Source organism: Pipistrellus hanaki (genome assembly GCF_964339955.1).
Source record: "Pipistrellus hanaki genome assembly, chromosome: 2".
NCBI classification, from domain to species: Eukaryota; Metazoa; Chordata; class Mammalia; order Chiroptera; family Vespertilionidae; genus Pipistrellus; species Pipistrellus hanaki.
This window is the reverse complement of record NC_140504.1, coordinates 51,146,266-51,168,488: the sequence shown is the minus strand read 5'-3', so window position 1 is coordinate 51,168,488 and position 22,223 is coordinate 51,146,266. Positions and strand designations below refer to the sequence as shown.

At 48.2% G+C, this 22,223-nt stretch overlaps 1 protein-coding gene across 1 annotated transcript in view; it reads right to left on the bottom strand.

Annotated features, from left to right (window-relative positions):
* The window catches only part of ITGB5 (integrin subunit beta 5), a 111,237-nt gene extending 103,518 nt beyond the window's left edge, over nucleotides 1-7,719 (bottom strand). Inside the window, exon 1 of the mRNA XM_084871570.1 lies at nucleotides 7,288-7,719. Coding sequence (XP_084727696.1) covers nucleotides 7,288-7,357 — 70 coding nt within the window. The 5' untranslated portion in view covers nucleotides 7,358-7,719. The remainder of the gene's footprint in view (nucleotides 1-7,287) is intronic.
* Nucleotides 7,720-22,223: the final 14,504 nt, after the last annotated feature.

Sequence of the window (22,223 nt, the reverse complement as noted above, 5' to 3'; positions counted from 1 at the left end):
GAAGTTTCCTGATCCAGAATGTCCAGTGGAATAGCAGGAGTGAGCGCCGGGCTGGACTGGCCCTACCGGCTGGGGAAGAGGAGAGCAACGCTATTCAGGTGGGAGGTGGGAAAAGTGTGATGAGCACGTGGGCTGTACGCTCTCCCTGGGGAGCACATGAACAGTAGCAGACCAGGACGTTCGGAGCAGTGAATGTCTGTGCCACCACCTTCAAGACACAAGTGAGAAGCCAGGACAGAGAAATACAGTCCTGAATTACATTGTAGTCACTGTTTTCAAGACAACAGAAAATAAAAACATTTCATTATTCCTTTTTTTTTTTACTTCCTTTTTTATATAAAAAAAATTATATATATATATAATTTAATTGATTTCAGAGAGGAAGGGAGAGGGAGAGAGAGACAGGAACGACAATGATGAGAGACAATCATTGATGGGCTGCTTCCTACACGCCCCCTACTGGGGATGGAGCCCACAACCTGGGCATGTGCATGCCCTAGACCGGAATTGAACCTGGGACCCTTCAGTCCATAGGCCGACACTCTATCCACTGAGCCAAACCAGCCAACGCACATTTCATTATTCTCGTTTAAAAAAGAAAGAAAGTTGGTAGGCTACTGGCATGCTTCTCCCTATGACCTGACCTACATGGGCCACATTTGTCCATACAACAGATCAATTACTCCCAGTACAGAACCTAGCAACTAAATGGTCGTGGGAGGAAGAGGGATTTGAAAATGTTGCTACCTTTAATAATAAAAGGATAATATGCTAATTAGACTGGACGTACTTATGGATGATCTGGACGAAGCCTAGGCTGCGAGGGAAGCCTGGGTCCTGGGGGCCTGCAGGCAGTGGAGGGAAGCCTGAAGCCTGGGTCCCAAGTGCTAGAGGGAAGCCGGGGGAAAGCCTGCTCTTGCATGAATTTCGTGCATCAGGCCTCTAGTGAAATACTATCCTATGCTCTAGGAAGGATCACATTTCAGACTGCCTTTTTGAACATCAGACATCAGCAGAACACCCAACAATGTCAGCTTTAGAGATAAGAATTGTGTCTAGGTCACAATGGAATACTTTCCACTTTTTTAAAAAATGTGCATGCTCCCTGTATACTAACTAGAGGCCCGATGCATGAAATTCAGGCAAGAGTAGGCCTTCCTACCCCCAGCAGCTGGCACCGGCTTTTCCATCTGGCACCCGGGATCCAGGCTTGTCTCGCAGCCCACGTTTCGTCTGGAAGACCGTCCGGAAGGATGTCTGGTCTAATTAGCATATTATGCTCTTATTATTATGGATATAAAGCTTACTCTGATATACTGATAAGTTAAAAATAAAAGACTGAGGCTGCGGGTGGCTCAGTCAGTTGGAGCAACCAAAAGGTTGTGGGTTCAATTCCCTATTCACATATCAAGATTGCAGGTTCAATCCTTGGTTGGAATGTGAGTGGAAGGCAATGACTAATATCTCTCTCTCTCTCCCCGACCCCCCCCAACTCCCCACCCCCTTCCTGTTTAAAAACAACCTCGGGTGAGGATTAAAAAATACAAATAAATAAAAAGCAAGATGCAGATGTGTGTTTAGCGGGGGAGCCATGTTTGTAACATATGTGCAGAAAGTACTCTGGATACGTAAGAGACCTCGCAGGGACAATCTGGACAACTCAGTATAGGTGGTGTCCTGGATGGGAAACGAGAGCAGGAAAGGACATTAGGTAAAAGCTAAGGAATCTGAGTAAGTATGGGCCTTAGTGAATAATAACATGCCAATGTGGTTCCTTAATTGTAACAAATAAGCCATACTGATAAAAGATGTTACTAACTGACAAAACTGGAAGTGGGTCTACGGGAACTGTCTGTACTATCTTCTCCATTTTCCTGTAACCTAAAGCTGCTTTACGTTTCTTTTTTTAAATACATTTTTATTGATTTCAGAGAGGCATGGAGAGGGAGAGAGCTATAGAAACATCAATGATGAGAGAGAATCATCGGTCTGCTGTGTCCAGTGGGTCACCAATCCACTGGGGATTGAGCCTCCAACCTGGGTGTGTGCCCTTGACCGGAATCAAACCCAGGACCCTTCAGTCTACTGTCCAACACTCTATCCACCGAGTCAAACAAGCTAGGTTTTACATTTCTTAAAAGTTAAAATTTTGGCCGAAACCTGTTTGGCTCAATGGATAGAGCGTCGGCTTGGGGACTGAAGGGACCCGGGTTCAATTCCGGTCAAGGGCATGTACCTTGGTTGCAGGCATATCCCCAGAGGGGAGTGTGCAAGAGGCAGCTGATCAATGACTCTCTCATCGATGTTTCTAGCTCTCTATCTTTCTCCCTTCCTCTCTGTACAAAAACAATAAAATATATTTAAAAAAAAAAAAAAGTTAAAATTTTGGGGTTTTTTTTAAATGCAATTGAAACCATGGAGTGGTTGTATTAGGAACCTACGGTAAGAAGGACCAGGGCCGTTCACCTGGTAGCAGGTGAGACAGACCCGCTCCGGCCCCGTAGGTGCTATGAGCCAAGCAAGGGGAGGAAGGAGAGGCCAATCCTGCTCCCCCAGAGGGCTGCGGAGAAGCCTCCACAGGGGGGCGGGGGGGGGGCGCATTCAGGCTGGAACGAGGACTTTTTCTGACACTTACTGGCTACATGACCTTGAGCAAGTCATTTTACCTTCCCAGGCATCGGCATCTTCATGCAAACCATTCAACTAAACGGCCTCTAATCACAGATTCTGCCCTGGCCCCATTTTGACATTTAAGTGGGTTCTCTCTCCCCCAGAATGTTTCTTCCTAATAAGCTACATGCAGAGTCCTGACCTCAAAACTGGTTGTAGAAGGGAGCGAAGAGGTAAGGATGAAATAAGCCCACCACACACACACACCATTAAGATTTGCTGCTCATCTGTGCATTCAACTAATATCATTCAGACACAGCTCCAGGCACAGAGGATAGAGAGGAATACGACTGATAAGACTCCCTACCACTAGGAGATCACATCCTGGATGGGGGATACCCGTTGTGGAAGATAGATAACAAGAAGGTAAGCAAGTACATTAGCCCTGGAGGAGCGCTAAGGAGAAAAATCAAGGAAGGAAAGGGCACAGGAAGAAGGTGGGGCGGGCGTGGCTGAGCAGGAACCTACAGAGAAAAGGTAGAGGAGGAAGGGCCTGCAGCGGGAGCAACAGGGGCCTGGGCATTTCCCTGGAAACAGCCAGGAGGCGGCGCAAGCTGCTGGAGGGAAGTGTGTGAGGGAAGTGGTAAGAAAAATAAAGTCAGGGGAGGAGGGCAAGGGAGAGGTCACCGAGAGCCTGGCAGCATGCCCGCAGACCTTTGGGAGGGTTTAAAGTCGAGTGGCATGGACTGAGTTAAGTTTTAGCAGGATTGCTCTGAGTCAGAGTGAAGAATAACTCAAGGGACAGGGGCAGAAGCTGGTCCCGGGTCTACAAGAGACAAGCAACCATCTCTGCAAAACTGGTGGGAGTGGTATTGGGGGTAGGGAGTGGGGGAGGGGCGGGGGAGGGGCGGGGGAGGGGATCCAGTAAGGAGCGGGCAGCCCCCCCCCCCATGCACAACCCCCACCAAGCATCTGCCATAGGGGATGTGTCGAGTCCCGTCCTGGAGCAAACCTTTCCCGGTGTGGCCCAGGAATCAAACCCTGCTTTCAACAGAAGCAAGAGGAGGCCTCCAACACAAACGGGCGCCTGTAAACACAGTGTGTTCCTTTACATCTCTAAAGGCCATGAATCCCCATTCTAGCTGCAAAGAAAGAAAACAAACCACAGCTTTGGCTTCGGCAAACCACAGCCCCGGTCCAAGGAAGATACCTGTGAAAAGAGCCCTACCCCGTGACCCAGCCGCACACCAGCCCGAGCAGGACGCCGTTGTGTAAGTGCCGGGTAACTGTCCCACATTGCTGATAGCGCTAGCACTTCTCGGGAACCAGGGAAGGAGAAAAGGGAGTTGCCAGGCAGGCACAGGGGGCCTTCTGCCAACTACTTAGATATTTTAATTCCCCATTGCCTCAGCAGCTAAATAAGCATGGAGAACAAGCAGGCGAGGAATACTAATTAGAGCTAATTAGGCCCTGCCCTCTTCCGCCTCAATCCCCTTTGGACAAAGCCCCCCCCCCCCCCCATTCAAGGATGGTGGAGCCAGAATGTAAATACCTAGGGTAAACAGCAGTCCACACACCAGGCCCCCGTCTGCATCTCATTGTCCCGTCACTTCTAGACCTACATCGGATTACCTGAAGAGGGCCACCAACCCACAGGCAGATCCTAACAGCCCCAGCACAGACCGCGGGGCATGGGGGCGGGGGCAAGTGCTGCCACCAGCCGTCCTCTGAACAGACTCCTGTAGGGCTCAGAGCATTCTATTAGCAGGGCATCGCTGAAAGGACATGTAAAACGCCATAAATGATGACAGCAAACGCGACTCTAGTTCTGCCGTAGGATCCATGGCACATCCCCCACGCCTTAGGGAGCCTGGGCCTCCCCCAGCGAAACCCCCCCTTGGCTCTGTGGGAAGAAGGGTCCCGAAGTCCGGTCTGAGGCCCTTGGCCACGGGACAAGGCGGAGAGCAGAGAAGGTAAGCCTGGGATGGGGCTGTCAATCTCCCAGAGGCTTGTTCGAAGCGAGCGCCCTGAAAAGCCTGTTTCCAGCTGGACGGCGCACAGAGATGAAAGTGTGGTGAAAGCAATAGGTGGCAACTTGGCCGATGGTCGAGGGACACCCTGGCAGGCGCCCTGAGAGCACCTCTTTCTTCCGCTGGGTGAGGAAGGCTTTCCTTTCAAATCATGTTCCTACTAGTAGTAGCAAGAGAGAAACAAACTCTGGAGAAAGTACCCGCAGGGCTTGCAGGGAAAAAAAGAGGAAAACTGTTTCAAACTATGTTTGAAGTTGGCTCAGCACCACTGGGAAGCCAGAACTCCCGGGGAGTTGTCAGCCCCTTCGTAAGAGGGAGAGGGCCAGGTCTGGAGGCCAGCGACGGGCCTGCTCCGCCACCATGCTGCGGGCCCACCGGGAGCTGGCTGAGCCCCAAGGCAGCGGCAGAAGGAAAAAGTAACCGGAAGGAGTCGGACATAGGTCCCACCATGGCTCAGTGCTTTTCTCCCACCGGAGGTGCATCACGTAGGACAAAGGGCACTGAGCCTAAACAGACTTGAGGTCTTGCCCTGACCAGTTTGGCTCAGTGGACAGAGCATCGGCCTGCGGACTGAAGGGTCCCAGGTTCGATTCCGGCAAGGGCATGTACCTTGATTGTGGGCACATCCCCAGTAAGGGGGGGGGGGGGGTGGTGTGTGTGCAGGAAGCAGCTGATCGATGTTTCTGACTATCCCTCTCCCTTCCTCTCTGTAAAAAAATCAATAAGATATATTAAAAAGAAGAAAAAAAAAGACTTGAGGCCCACCCGAAAAAATGAAGATCATTGTAGGGACATGTATGAACTTCAAAAAACAAATCACAATGCAAATGAAAAGTAATATGCGGAAAGAATTGTTTGCAACTGGAAATATGAGCTTTTATTAGAATCACAGAAATGTCAAGCTGTGAGGGAACTTAGAGGTCGTTTCCTTTAGCAACTCCTAATTTTGGGGGTTCACAGAACATTAAGAACACAACAAAACAAAACGGGGGGTGGGGAGGGAGCAAAATGCATTTAAGACTACCTGGGTTTTTTATGATGTCAAAAATGAAAAACTACCCTCTGTTACCACTTTAAATCATTTTTAAAAAGTTTCCCACTACAAATAAAAAAGAATTTCAAATTAAAGGGCAGTCCTTGCGAAGCAGGGGACCGGTTGGCAAAGACACACTCCTGTGTGAGAGACAGGCTACATCTTTTTATTAATTTATTTTTTAATTTATTTTATTTTTTGGCATTTCCCTGGGGACCCATGAAAACATCGTGTTGGGCACTGGTTGCCAGATGGGAGTTTGGAAGCCGCCGATCTATTCCAAGCTCCGGAGTGATGAGTGTCCCATACAAGAAGCCTCGCTACAGTAGTGAGTTTGAATCAGGCCTGAAGAAGGTTTTTGTTTGCCCAGACCCCCCCCCCCCCCCCCCTGCGCTCTCAGACCGAAACTCCGCTGCCTCCGCGTAAATGAGACGCCACCGTGGAGAGGGCGGTGCAGCTCCCTCCGCCGCCCGGCCATTGGCTCACAACAGCCACCGGGTACCTCGGCCTTTCAAGGGAAGGGCGCACCCCAACACGCTTATTCCCTGCGGGGAAAGGGAGCGTTTGGGACTCCCTGCTCTTTTCTGGAGGGGTCAGGGGTAGCTCCTCTGCCTGGAAACCCCAGCGCCCAGCTGAGCATCCTTTCTCTGGGGCCTCCTCACTGCCACGTCCAGCCCTCTCCCAGCTCTAAAGAAAACTTAAAGCAGGTAACACACTGCAGCCGGCCCTTAGTGTGCGCTAACGCCATCACACACACACACACACACACACACACACACACACACGCTCTCACACACCCTGCCCTCCGCTCCAGAATCCTCCCGAGCTCGAAGCACGTCTGCAATCGCCGTATAAAGGAAAGGAAGGCAGGGGAGTCAGATCGCAAAGTCCCAGGGGCGGCTGGGGCTTGGGACGCGGCTCTCCCCGCGGGTTTGCGGTTTCCTGGGGGAGAAGCAGGGGGACTTTGTCGCTAAAGGCAGGCGCTAGGCTGGCCTGGGCGCAGTGAGACTCTCCGACCCGCTATCGGGCCCGCAGCGCCCGCAGCTCCCGGAGACCAGCCCTCCGGGGCAGCCGTGGCTCCCCTCTTTGGCGCCAGCGAACGCCTCGGGTCTCGCACCTCCGAGCAGCCTTCGCCGTCCGGGGACGGGGCGCCGGCGACATCCCTCGGCGCCTCGCATTGGCCCGCCGGCCCCCGGCCCCCGGGCGGCCACAAGGGCCGCTCTGTGCCAGGGAGCGCGGTCCCGGCCCCACCCCGGGCCGGCGCGGCCCTCCCCGCACTGGGCGCGGGCGCCGGCGAGCTGGGTCGGTCCGGCAGGGCTGTTTACACAGGAAGGGAAGGCTCCGTCCAGCTCCCCGGGAGGGGACCGGCGGCCCGGAGAGACGGCGGGGGGCGCACGCAGGTCCTAATCCCCCTCCGGGCCGAACGGAAGCGGATCCCCACCTGGGAGGGCTAGGGTGTCCCCACTGGGGAGGGCTCGGGGGCTCCTCACCTGGGAGGGCTCGGGGGCGCTTTCAAGCCTCAGGCGCCGCCTCCCCCCAGCCCCGCCGGGACGCCCGCGGGAGCCTCGGTGCGCCACAAAGTTTCTTCCCGCCGCGAGCGGCCGGGCGGCTTACCTGGGAGCCGGGGCACCAGGGCGCAGAGCGCGAGAAGGCAGGCGTACAGGGGCGCCGCGGCCCGCGGCATGGCGGGGGCGCTGCGCGGGGGCCGGGGGCCGGGGCCGCAGCCGCATGCCCGGCGCGCGGCCGGGATCACAGCGCCCGGGGCCGGGCGGGGGTCGGCGGCGGCTGCTGCGCTGGCCCGCGCCCCGCCGCCACCATCCCTCCGGCGGCGGAGTCCCGGCAGCCGCTGCCCCGGCTCGCCGGTCGGGACGCCCGGGTGTCGGCGCTCGGGACGGACGGCCCAGGGGCGGCCTCGGGCCGGGGAGGGGCCGTGTCCGCGCCGCGGCGGCAACTTGGGCTCCGGGACGTGCCCCGCGCAGAGGCTGCCCCGCGCGCCGCACACTCACTCCGTGCTCGGCCTCCGCCCCTCCCCGCCCTCCCAGCGGCCGCCGGGCTCCCCTTTCCCCCTCCCTCTTCTCTCCTCCCCTCTCTCCGGCTCCAGGCCCCCGCCCGGCCGCCACACGGTCCGCGCACGGCGGGGCGGGGCGAGCTCCCCGCCGGCTCCGCCCCCGCGGGGGACCGGCCGGGACTGCGGGCGGCGGGCGGCCAGGTGGGAGCCCCTTCCGGCGCGGGGTGGGTGGGGCCGCTAGGTGGGGGGGTCTGGGTGGGGGGGTCTGGCTAGGCTTTCGGGGCGCTCCCGCAGGGGGCGGGGCACTCCGGGCCGGGCGAGCCGAGGTTACCTGGGGCGGCTGGTCCTCGGAAGGGAGGGCGGGGAGGTGGGGTCGGGCCTCCATCCCCCGCGCCCGCGGGTGGAAGAGGCACCAGGGCGCCCGCGGTCAGACCAGCTGGATGGAGAAGGGAGGGCGCGTGCATGGAGCCCGCTTTTCCCTTGTTAATATCTTGCCCCTTTCGAGGATTCGCGCCTGGCCGCGGTGCTGCTGATCTGTGTTTTATCTCAGTTACATGAGTGGGTCCCGTGAAGCCAAACTGATAAACTCAAAACCGGCCGCTCGGTCGAAATTCCAACTTAAATCTTCTGAGTTGGTTCTGAAACTGGGCTGAGGGGCTGGGTTCGCGCGTACGGAGGACGGAGGACCGGGTGGGGATGGGTTGAGACTGGAAAGGTAGAAGGAAACAGCACGCTGCTGTGCTAACCACTGCGCCCTGTTAACTCACATGATCCTCCTGGCGACTCTGCTGTCATTCGGATGAGAAAACTAAGACACAGCTTCACTTGCCGGAAGTGACAGGGATGGGACGCCTGGTCCAAAAGTTCAGAATGCTTTGTCTAAAAACAGCAGGGGGGGGGGGCAATGTTAAAATATGTACACAGATAATAATTTAATTTTAAAAATAATAAAATAAAAACAACCGCAGGAAGGAGGCAAGAGCAGTGGGACCTGGCCTCAGCAGGTCAGGAACCAGTTGGACAGATGGCTCCCAGGGGCTAGGCATAAGATGTTTCTAACTGCCCAGACTAGGGAGTTTGGAGTTCAGTCTTTCATGTGGGCTCCACACCCTCCGCCCTATACACACACACACACACACACACACACACACACACACACACGTTACCAAAGTGGTGCCCCATGCCAGAGAAAGCAAACTTATTCTTACAGTATACTGTGCCTAGAAGCACACCTCCAGGTTTCCCTGAAGACCAGTGATTCATCCTTTGCCTGCATGCAAATATCATTTACTCTATAGCATCTTGTTTGCTCTGATGTAAAAGTCATGCTTGTCTTCAAACATTTGCCAGTAAAATTGGTGCTAAAGAGGCTGCCCCGGTGTATCTTGGGGTTTCTGCCGCAGGGGAGTGGCCTTGGACTGCTCTCTTATCCAACCTTGAGAGGCAATGCAATGCTTATAAAGCATGGGGCACTAGCAAAAGAGTTTGAACTGGGAGGTGTCGCTTGCCAGGTGGTGATTTTAAAAGATTTGCCTGGCGGGGTTTGTAAAGGACAGGTTAAGTGGAAGAAAGTGAAGGCTCATAAACCGGGTAAATAGTGCATTAAATGTAATAATAACTTTCATTTATCAAGCATCCTCGAAGCTTAGGCCCCGTGGTGTCTGTGCATCGCCTTCCCCGCCCTGACACGGTGTCCCGCTGTTCAGAGCCCCATTCACCTGCCTGCACCTGGAGGTCTCCAACCTGCCCAGGCCTGCCCTAAGCCAATGAATCCCCGGGATGACAACATTCTTCCGTGCTCCATTATCTCAGAACCAGTCTGGAGATGCCTTTTCTAATTCCTCTGAGGCGTTTGCTTTCTGGTTTGCAGCTTTTTTTTCTGTCCAAGAACCCTTTATTCTTTTTTTTTTTTTTTTTATTAAGCCAGAAGATGAAAGTGCCCTTCACATGCTTTGGCTTTCTCAAATCAGCAAAGTCCAGGTGTGCTAGCAGCCCCGCTCAGGGGGGAGATGAGGCAGTAATTCCCACCGTCACTGTTCCAGTTTCTTTTGTGGTGGCCTCAGGAACACCCCAATTCTGATCATTGCTAAGCTTCTGGGCCCCGTGGAAGCTGCTGGTTGGATTGGGTTTGACTCTTGAGGTTTGGGCATGGATAGCCCAGAGAAACTTTGTTACTTATTCGTTTTTAAATGTTGGCTTCTCAACAAGTGAAACAATTGCCGTATGATCCAGCAGCTCCAGTTCTAGTATATACCCAAAAGAATTGAGACAGACCCAAACAGATATTTGTGCACCTGTATTCACAACATTATTCACAAAATGTGGATGCAACTTATCAAGAGATGAGTGGATAAACAAATTGTAGTATCTATATGAAATGGTTATAATCCAGCCTTAAAAAGGAATTGAATTCTGACATGTGCTATAATGTGGGTAAACCTTGAAAGCATTGTGCTAAGTGAAATAAGCAAGATGCAGAAGGACAAATTCATAGAGTTAAAGTATAATGGAGGTTACCAGAGGCCGTAGAGAGGGAAAATGGGGAGTGATTAATTAACAAGGGGTTCAGTGCACAAATTTGTGCACCTTGAAAGGAAAGGAACTGTGGGTTTCGTTTCGAGGTTGTGGTGGGCACAAAGGCAGGTCTCAGCCCATCCTCTGTGCCCCTGCCCAGCGCCCCCTACCCCCACCCTACCTTTGTTGCCTACTGTCTCCTGGCAGCCCCATTCCTGCTGCCACCACTCCCAAGCACTGATGACGCAGAGCAATTGGTACTGAGGCCAGCAGTGGGTGCAAGCAGCAGCTGCTGTCCTGATTGCCCCTCAGGACCAGGGGAAGGTAGAGAAGCCCTCGGGTGATCAGGGCCAGCAGCCACCACTCACATCTGCTGATGGTGCTAAGCAATCGGGACTGACACCAGGTGCTGTCATAGGGTGTGAGCAGCGGCTATGGCTGATGCCCACCACGTTCCGTGTGCACCCCTGGTGGTCAGCACAGCAACTGGTTGTTTGATTGTTAAGTTTATCTGCTGTTTGGTCTATTTGCATATTAGCCTTTTATTATATAGGATGGGTATAGAATTTCTATCTGATATAATGAAGAGTCTGGAAATTAATCATGGTGATTGTTGTACAATGTTGAGTTAATACCACTAAACTGTATACTTAAAAATTACTAAAATTGTAAATTTTGTTATGTATATTTTACCATAATTTAAAAAAAAACCTCTGAAAATCATATCAGTAAAAAATTTTTCTATTTCACAATTCAGATTTAATGTTAACTCACCACTCCCACAGTGATTTGTCGCATTGTGCAATTCAGTTTATAATCCAGGTCAAGAATATTTTACTGATACATGGTTGTAATTTAATATGCAGGGGGGAATATTAGAGAGGGGGAAAAGACCACAACCCTACAATACTCACTTTAGTTTAGGTAATATGCTTCATTGACTCTGCTTTTAATAGTTACGTCTGGAATTTGTCACGGTGCAAGAAATGAATGGCCCTTGTGACAGAATATTACAAAATTCTTTTGCAGCAATGTATTTTTCTTCAACTTTTTTTATTTTAAAATATGACAAATTATATTCCTTTTTATAAAATAATAATAAATAAAAAAATGTCCTTTACAGGTTTTTCTTCCCCTGTGTACCATGGTCCTGGTTAGGAAAAAATAATCCCCCCATTTCAGCTCTCAGAGTTTTCAGACTGCCAAGGACAGGCCTAACGGCAGCATCCTGAGGACAGGTGAACAGGGAGATGGGCGGAGGACAAGCCTTGTGCCAGCTGGTGAAAATAGCCTATTATGTTAACTGGCAGGTAGCAGACCCCTCAGTAATTTTTGTTTGCTTATTTAGGGTTAAGCATCACATTGTGGTTATGCCAGGCCTGAGCAGGAGGAGTTTCACATCCAGACGGGGAATAAAAAGCAGGCCTTGACAGAAATCTTCCACAATAGGGAAAGGTGTTTCTGTTTGTTGTTGTTGTTGCTTTTAATGCCAATGTAGCTGTGCGTCATAGAAAAGTTAGATGTCTCTGAAGTTAAGAAGCATTTTAAACGTATTAAGGAGGCATACCCTTCGCAAATAATTCATTTTTTTATGCTCATATAATTATCAGTTCTGAAAGTGTCCATCGGTTACATCTTTCTGAGAACAATGTTCTTTAAGATTCTTTAAGATTAAATATTCCGGATGGAATGTATGTTTTCCAGCTTTCATGAACAGAAATATTTTAAACAATATTCATTAATAAAATTACAGTAAGAATGTGATGTTTTTCGATTGATTTTGGCATGTTGTGCTTTCTTTTTTTAAAAAAATTTTCTTTTAAAATTCTCTTAGGGCTTAGACCCAGAAGAGACTGCTGAAGTCTTTATCTAAATGCCTCTTTTTGCTCTTGCAAAGCCATCATAATCTGTCTTTCTATTCCTATAAGTTATGCATACCACACACCACCTAAGGGCATAGATTCTTGTCCAGTTATTTCAATTTTTAAACAGTACAATGAATGGCCCACCATGCGTGGGTCAGTGGTTGCGAGTCAACCCATGAACCAAGTCTAGGTTTGATTCCTGGTCAGAGCATATGCCCAAGTTGTAGGCCTGATCCCCAGTAGAGAGCATGCAGGAGGCAGCCAATTGATGATTCTCTCTTTTCATTGATTCTCTCTCTCTCTCTCTCTCTCTCTCTCTCTCTCTTTCTCATTCTCTCTATCGCTCTCTTTTTCTCTCTCTCCCTCTCCTTTCTCTGAAATAAAAAAAGAAGCAACCAATGAATGCGTAAATAAGTAGAGCAACAAGTCAATGTTTCTCTCTCTCTCAAATCAATTAAACTTAGAAAAAAAAAAAAGAAAGAAAGAAATTGCCCAGCTGGTTTGGCTCAGTGGACAGAGCATTGGCCTGAGGACTGAAGGGTCCTAGGTTCAATTTCGGTCAAGGGCATGTACCTCTGTTGCAGGCTTGATCTCTGGCCCTGGTTGGGGCATGTATGGGAAACAACCAATCAATGTCTCTCTCACACACATCAGTTTCTGTCTCTTCCACCTCCCACACTCTCTAAAAATAATAATTTAAAAAAAATAAAAAGAAGTAAAATTGGTGTTTTTTTTTTTTTTTAAGTACAATTAATGAATACAAGTACACACACACACACACACACACACACACACACACACGGTAATTAATCATGGCTGGAAACTTCTAGAGTAAATGCTAAGGGAAAAGGGGAGTGAGTAGGAAATGAGGAAGGGACATAGAACAGGTACTGTCCATGCAGATGTGGACTGAGGAGAAATGTTATGGAATGGGAGGAAGGGACAGAGGGTAGTGAACATCACAGACACCCAGATCTCTGAAGACTAGAAGGGAGAAGCTTTTGAAGCTGAGCCAGCATTCTGCCTTGACTACCTAAATAACGACTTCCTTTTTTCTCTTCCTTTTCTCACCTACACTCCATTACCTTCATTGCCACTGGCCTCTTCCTTCTTGCCTCTCTCCTCTGCCATGTCTTAAGTCTATCAGTGGCCTTTAAAATGATGCTTAGCCGGGCCCAGAGCAGCCGGGTCGGGAGCAGCCAGGCCTGGAGCAGCAGCAGCCAGGCCGGGAGCGGCAGTATCCAGACCTGGAGTAGCTGGTTGTGGAGCAGACCAGAGCAACAGAGGCCAGTCCCGGAGCAGCCAGTCCCGGAACAGCTCGCTCCTCGCCTGCCCACGCCCCAGGGCTGCCTCTCAGACATGGCTGGAAACTTTTGGGGGAACTTGAGGGTCTGCTGAATCAAGTGATGAAGGCTTAGATCTGGATGTGTTGAGTTAGTATAGCGCTGGGGTGTTGATCTGTGAGTGCCTTGTGTGGGGTCTGGATGAGGTTGGTTGATCTACTTGGAAATGTCTTTTGTGTGAAGTGTATCCTTGGGCATGTGGATGTATTATTGATTTGAGAAACTGCTAAGTAACTGATTTACTATCTGAAAAATTTAAAGTTCTGAAAGTTTAAGGTCTCTTCCCAAAAAGAGGTTTTAAAGCTAACACCTTAATTTTAATGGAGAAAGGGGAGGACAAGCCCTTCCCACCCAGAACAGGTAATCCAATTCCAGCCAGCAGCTATCTTTAAAAAATGTGTTCATTTACATTTGAATGGCTACACCTTTTGATAGCCTAAGGGCAAGTTTACATGCAAACAAGTTTGCTTCTCAATTCCCAGGGCAGAAAAAAACAAGGTTTAAAATTATTAGATTTTAAAATTTATTCTTAGAAGTGTAAAAGTTTATTAATTAAAAACAACAACAACAACAAAAAAGGAGATTGAAAAACCTGATGAACAATGTTAGCTGTTGATAGTAGTAGAGTCGGCGATACGGGAGGGGAGTGGACTGACAGTTCTCGGGGAAAGGGGGAGTGGTGGATGCGGGAAGAGACTGAACATAAACTGTGCACCTATGGATGAGGACAATGGGGGTGGGGAGGGGGCTGAGGGTGGGGTGGGAACCTGGTGGAGGGGGGAAGAAATGAGGAACCTTTGTAATAATATGAACAATAAAGATTGATTTAAAAAAAAAAATGATGCTTAGCTAGGAGTTCCGCAGCATTTCAAAAGGAGAGACAAGCTTCTGACCCCTATTCTTTCCTAGAGGCGCTGGTTGTAGGTAGGATGGGGGAGCAGAAGCTGAGCAGCTGCTCAAGGATTAATGTCAGAGAAACACATCAATTGACTGCCTCCTGCACTCACCCTGACCAGGGACCGGCCCAGGGAGGAGCCTGCAACCAATGTTATGTGCCCTTGACCAGAATAGAACCCAGGAACCTTTGGTCCACAGGCTGACACTCTATCCACTGAGCAAAACCAGATAGGGGTAACTCTTCACACTTAATTGCTGGAATAAGACTAGAAATCTGGATTCAGAGTTTCAGTCCTCAGTGCCATCAACGAATTGAGCAAGCACACAACTGCCTACCCCTCTGTAGACTTCAGTTTGCTTATTTAAAAATCAAAGGATCTGGATCATGCCAGAGCTGGCTCTATAATTACTAGCTATGAAGTCAAATGTTTGGCACTTGGCAGCAGGTTCTGGTTTATATAACCTGCTCTACCAACTAAAAAAATGTCCTTCAAAAAGTCACTGCCCTTTCACAGAGCCAGCGTTTTCTAAAAAAACATGTTCTCTCTCTGAGAAGACTGTGAGGGTCTGCCTTGAGGGCCCCTCTTCCCAGCTGGCCATGCTCCAATGGCCCCCACCACCCTGATTGGCACCACAGCCCCTCCCCCCATTGACCCCACCCCTTATTGCACCCTTACCCCAATAGGGAACGGTACCAGGCTACCAACCTCCTACAGCACCTCCCTTGCCTGGCCCCACACCAGATCGCCCCCTCCCCCACCCAATCAGGGGCAAGGCTCGATGGCCAACCACCCGGCCCCTGCCCAAGACCACTGGCCCCCGATTGGCACCCCTACAATATTTGGGAGCGGGGCCCACCAGCCAATCACCCTCGACCCTTTTCCCCAACCAGCTTGGCCCTGATTGGGCCCTGATTGAGGCAGGCCAGCTGGTCAACCTCCCTCCATCTTCTCCTCCAACAGGCCCAGACCTGATCCACCCCAATTGGGGCCGGGCCAGCCGGACCCCATCCATGCACAAATTCATGCACTGGGCCTCTAGTATACAAATAATCTATAAGAGATGCACCTCAGATCAGAAGACACACAGACTGCAAGTAAAGGGATGGCAAAAAGATATTTAATGTAAATGAACAAATGGAAGAAAGACTATAAAGAACATTACATAATGATAAAGGAATAAGTTCAACAAAAGGATATAACGCTTCTAAACATTTATGCACCCAACATAGGAACACTTATATTTAAATATATAAAGCAAATACATAAAAACAAATATATAAAAACCTAAAAGGAAGAGATCAACAATAGTATAGTCATAGTAGGGGACTTCAACACCCCATTGACATCAATGGATAGATCTTTCAGACAGAAAATCAACAAGGAAACAGCAGTCTTAAATGACACATTAGACCAGATGGATTTAATGTATGTTTTCAGAACATCTCACCCCCAAACTGCAGAATATAGACTCTTTTCAAGTGCATATATCCCAGGATGAATCACACGTTAGGCCACAAAAAAAGTCTCAATAAATTTATGAAGATTGAAGTCATATTAAGTATCTTCTTCAACCACAATGGTATGAAACTAAAAATCCTAGCTAATAAAGGAGGGAACATGCTTATTGACCCTCACACCATCACAAAAGATGGCAGTGCCCACAGCCAATAAGGAGGGAATATGCTAATTGACTGCCACACCCTCAAATATGGTGGCACCCACAGCCACAAGATGGCGGTGCCCAGTCCCCTCAGCCCAACCAGGGGTGTGCCTGCCTCCGGAGTCCCCCAGCCCCTTGAGCCCCCCAGCTGCCCAGAGTCAATCCAAGGCACTGAGGCTCAGGTAACCAGGGCCAACCAAGGCTTGTGCCACCAGCAGTGGCAGCAGCAGAGGTGTGATGGAGCATTGCCTTCCCCTGATTGCTGGGTTGCCTCCCGCCCCTGAGGGCTCCCGAACTGTGAGAGGGGGCAGGCTGGGCTGAGGGATCCCCTACAGTGCATGAATTTTCATGCACCGGGCCTCTAATCAATTATAAAAACAAACAAACTGAAAATCTCACAAAGACATGGAAACTATGTAACATGATACTAAACAATGAATGGGTTAACAATGAAATCAAGAAAGAAATTTAAAAGTACCTTGAAACTAAGGAAAATAAAAACACAACTGCCCGGCTGGCATGGTCCAGTGGTTGAACATTGATCTATGAACCAGGAGGTCACGGTTTGATTCCTAGGCAGGGCATATGCCCAGGTTGCGGGCCCAGTCCACAGTGTGGGACATGCAAGAGGCAGCTGACCAATTATTCTCTCTCAACATTGATGTTTCTAACTCTCTCTCACTCTCCCTTCCTCTCTGAAATCAATTTAAAAAATTTTTTTAAAAAGAAACAAAAACAGAACAACCAAAAATCTATGGTACACAGCAAAAGCAGTCCTAAGAGGGAAATTCATAGCAATATAATCATACATCAATAAACAAGAAAAATCTCAATCTTACCTTACACATAAAGGAACTAGAAAAAGAACAACAAAGTCCAAAGTGAATGGAAGGAAGTAAATAATACAAATCCGAGTGGAAATAAAATACAATCTAAAAATAATGCAAAAGATCATTGAAACCAAGAGCTCATTAAAGGATAAACAAGACTAATAAACAATTTATTTATTTATTTATTTAGTTAGTTAGTTATGACAGAGAGGAAGAGAGAGGGATAGAGAGTTAGAAACATCAATGAGAGAGAATCATTGATCTGCTGCCTCTTGCACACCCCCACTGGGGATGTGCCCTTGACCAGAATCGAACCTGGGACCCTTCAGTCCGCAGGCGGACACTCTATCCACTGAGCCAAACTGGTTTTGGCAACAGGAATTAACTTTTAACTAAATTCATCAAGAAAGAAAGAGAGAGGACTCCAATAAATAAAATCAGAAATGAAAGAGAAGTAACAACTGACACCACATAAATACAAAGGATGATAAGAAAATACTACAAACAATTGTATGGCAACAAATTGGATAAACGATGAAATGGATAAATTCCCAGAAACATACAATCTTCCAAGACAGAATCAGGAAGAAAATCTGAACAAACCAATTACAACCAACAAAATCAAAGCAGGAAAAAAAAAAAAAAAAAAAGGTTTAAAAACAAAACAAAAAACTCCCCCAAAACAAAAGGCATAGACCGATGGCTTCACATGTGAATTTTATCAAACATCCAAAGAAGAACTAACACCTATGCTTCTCAAACTATTCCAAAAATTTCAAGAGGAGGAAAAACTCCAAAGCTCATTTTACAAGACCAGCATTATCCTAGTTCCAAAATTAGATAAAGACATGACAAAGAAAGAAATGTGGGCCAATATCCCTGATGAACATAGATACTAAAATCCTCAACAAGATTAAAATGAAGATGGCGCATAGATAAACACCTAAACTGCTGCCTCGCACAACAATTTCAAAACTACAACTAAAAGACAAAATGGACATCATCCAGAACCACAGGAAGGCTGGCTGAGTGGAAATTCTACAACTAGAAGGAAAGAGCAAGCACATTGAGACTCACAGGAGCTGCAGTAGGTATGAAGTTGTATAAGCACAGAGAGGGCTGGCAACTGAGTATGTGACTGGCTTTATCAATTGGGAGGGAGACAAAAGCTCCCAACTGCTCTGAACTCCAGTTCCGATGGAGAGTCTGGGGGGCCCAGACTCATTTGGGGAGAAACTGGACTGTCGGGCAGCGGGCAAAACTCAAGGGCGGCTTTCTCTCAGAGGTGCTCGCAGTGATTACCAGTTGTGAGTACATGAAACACAAAGTTTATTTTTGTATTATCATTTGTTAATTATAGTATTATTTTCCATACAAACAACTGTAAACCTACTTTTCCCCATCCTGTATTGTCTAGTGCCATGGTGGGTACTTGAATTATTGGGGGATCACTTTGTAAATTATATAATTGTCTAACCACTATTCTGTACAGCTGAAATTAATATAAAATAATATTAAATATCAACTGTAATAGAAACATTTTTTTAAATCATTAAATTAAAAAAGGAGTCCTCCAATACCACATAAGGGCAGGACACCACAGCTGGTTGAGAATGGAGAGAGAGAGAAGCTGGAGGGCCTCTCAAACAAAGACAGAAGCCACACCTGCGGTAATAAGTAATAAGCAGTAGGCAGCCCTAGCCGGTTTGGCTCAGTGGATAGAGCATTGGCCTGCATACTGAAGGGTCCTGGATTCAATTCCAGTCAAAGGCATATGCCCAGGTTGCAGGCTCGATCCCCAGTAGGGGGTGTGTAGGATGCAGCCAATCAATGATTCTCTCTCATCATTGATCTTTCTTTTCCTTCCCTCTCTTCTTTTCCTTTTTTCTCTTCTCTAAAATCAATAAAAAATACATATTTTTAAAAAGCAGCAGCCATTTTGCATATGCATTTAAATGAATTACTTTAAATGGAGAGAGTTATTTTCTGAAATTTGAACCATTTCATAATTGTATAAATTTAGACAGAATTTTTCATTTTTGGTAATAAAGGCTTTTTAACCTATAAGCTCCAGGAAGTTCTATTTTCATCAGGCACCAGGGGTTGTAAAATATAGGAACATCTCAGTTTCAAATATAGGCTGCATTGTCCCTACTGACCATTGAAATACCCTTCATGGCGTTAAATGACAGAGAGCTAGGCTCTGCAGTTGAACTGCCTAGCTTCAAACCCTAGCTGTGTTTCTTACCACATATGTGACTTCGGGTGTTTTCGGCTTCAACTTTCCCAACAGCTGAACAGAATTCATAATGGTACCTACTTCATGATTATCGTGAGAATTGAAGTGGTTAACATATGCAAAGAACTAAGAATTGTGCCTGGCATACATTGAAGCACTCCACAATATATGAACTATTATTATCATTGTTTTTCAAAGTGGCTCTCTTCTGTGAGCAGGAGAGGATTCTCTTATTGGACCACGCATCATGATTGTGGGCTCAGAAAAGATGTTACTGGGCCTGCAGGAATTCTGAGGCTTTGCTTTTGTCTTTAAACAAAAGAAAAATTTCACAGCCTAGAGATTGGGAAACTCCATACTGTGCCCCTGAGCTCTCCCAAACTCATTTTCTAAAAAAAAGTTCAGCCAGACCTTGCTCACCTCCTAAAAGCTAATGAGAGACAGACCTCCCACTGGTGGTATGGTTGTTTTTATATTAAAAAATGGATTTCAGTGAAAAATTGATTCATCTCCCTTTTTACTTTGAAAAAAATCACCCTTAAATAAAACATAGATTATCTAAACAATTATGCCACATTTCATGCACCATTAATATGGCATTAACACTACTTCAATACTATTATAGGGCCAATAAAAAGGAACAATGTATGATCTCCAACGATCCAGGAAAAATAAGGCAAACACTGCAATAAGAATGAGCTGAGTAGCATTCATGTTTCCCTGGCAGGAGAGCGAGGAATGGAGAGACTAAGAGATGTCAAGGGAAATGCATTTGAATTGGTGGATTACAAGTTAATGATTTCAAACAAGCCCTTTAAGAGTCCTCTTGCAGGAAGTTGAGTTTCCTATAAGGCATAGGAGATAGCGCCACCTACTGGCCCCAGAATTAGCCCAACGGGTAGGAAGAAGTAAGAGAAGTAAGATGGTGGTTCAGGCGCAAAATTCCCCAAAGATCTCTTTCAAGCTGTTTTGGTGTGCAAGCCTACTCTTTACACCTAACCTGCTCCTCCGTGGGGATGTTGAGCCCATGGAAGCTTCTTGCACAATGGGCTTCTGATTTCTAGCCTCTTGAGGGGAAGGAATGAGGAATGATGTGACCTGGGGCTTGGTGGAGACCTAAAGCAGTGAATCTCAAACGCCTCTGCACATTTGAATCACCTGGAAAGCTTAAAAATCAGGACTCTCCGGCCTACCCTACACCAGTGAAGTGCTCTGGCAAGGGACCTGGGCCCAGGCATCAGGGATTTTAAAATCTCGTCAGGTGACTCCAATGTGTGCTGAGACCAGTGGCTGTCAGGACTGGGGCCCTTCCCCAGTTGGTTTCATCCCTTGCTCACCTCAAAGAACTTTCCGTCTAGTGAGAGATCAGCAGAATGGCATGTATATGCTCCTGTCCTGTGTTAAACCTGTGATCCCAGGATGCCTTTCTCAAGGTCAGAGAGGTCCCTGTACTTAAACAAACAAACAAACAAACAAACCCCCCCAAACCCTCCACACAGAGGTTTATTAAGTAAACTGGGTTTGAGGCCCAAATCTACCATGGTGTTCCCCCAAACCAATCATCAGTTCTCAGAAACCAGCAGGGTGTCCAAGAATTCAACTCAGTTCCGACACTATCCACCTGGAGCTAGCATCGGATTCCATGGGTTAAGGATTCAGGCCTGCAAGACTGTCCCGCTCCCCACCTCCACCCACTTCAGCCACCAGCTGCACACTGTGCTCTGACCTACTGGCTATTGATAGGTCCTCCCTTCCCCCAACTGATGGACGGGGAATGACCTAAATTCCACCTGCAGTCCGAACATTCCTGAACACCTAACTAGGTACCTTCTATGGACTGTACATTGAACCACCAATCAGCACCTGCCAAATACCCTAAGTCCCTAATCATGTGCCTTATCTGAAATCACCAATCAGCGTGTGCCTAGTACCTAAGCCCCATCCCTTCCTTTGCTCCCCTCAGAAGGAGTGTTCACCCCAGCATGTGTGCTCCTTCTCCTTTGGAAGGCAGCCCGGCAGATGGGTCTTTTCCTCCAATAAAGCCTGTGTCCTGGTTCTCTGGCCTCTCTGTTTCATCTTTCAGCCACAGACTGGAGGTTCCAACGACCCCCTCCAACTCAGAATGCTAATCACAACTCCAGGTTGTCATCTGTACTCCTACCACCCCGCCTTGGGTTCAAAGAATTTGCTAGCACAGCTCACAGAATTTAGAGAAACATTACTTACTAGATCACTGGTTTATTAAAGGATTTAGCCCAGGAACAGCCAGACGGGAGAGGTGCAAAGGCCAAGGTAGGTGGGAAGGGGCAGACGCATGTCCTCTAGGTATGCTACACTCCCTCAATCTTTACTGTCTACCCCCCTCCTCCCCACCCCTCCTCCCTACCCCAATGCTCTCCAAACCCTAGCCTAGTGGGTTCTTATGGGGGCTTCAGTTATCTAGTCATGATTGATTAAATCACTGGCCATTGGCGGTTGATTTAGGGGTGGGACCGAAAGTTCCAACCCTCCAATCACATGGTTGGCTCCATTGGTTCCTTCAGTAAGAGCGCTTTCTAAAAGTCGCCTCATTAGCGTAACAAAAGATACTCTTTTTTTTTTTCTTCCTTCCTTCACTCTCAACACTTAGGAAATTCCGAGTTTCAGAAACTGTGAAGCAGGAATTGTGAACAAGGCTAAATAGACTTACCTCGTTTTTTTGTTTTTTTCACGTTAGTATATTACACTCCACAGATATTGCATTTTTTTTTTACAAATTGAAAGCAAGACCCTTCACCAACAAAAAGCTTACAACTTGCTTTATTGCAGTGTTTTGGAACCGAACCCGTAACATCTTCGAGGTATGCCTGTTCTCAACCTGGCCTCACAGGAGAATCCAGAGGCCTTAGAAATGGCCTGGTTATATACTCCGGCTCCATATTCCCGTGGTTTCCTCAGCTCTGTCTTCCTTTTCGTCAGTCAGCAAAAAGGGAGCAGTTCGAGGCTTCACCTCCTCTAGCCCATTCTCCAGAAGAACGCGTTTCTCTTCCTCCAAGCCTCCTGCCCCAGTCTGGCCTTCATTCTAATTACATCCATTTATGTCATGTAATTCCTTCTTCAGTCAGTCACTCTAGCGAGGGGGGATGGGATTCTGCTGATTGGCTCAGGCTAACCAAAGCCCGCCCCTGGGAGCTGAGGCCCCAATCATTCCCA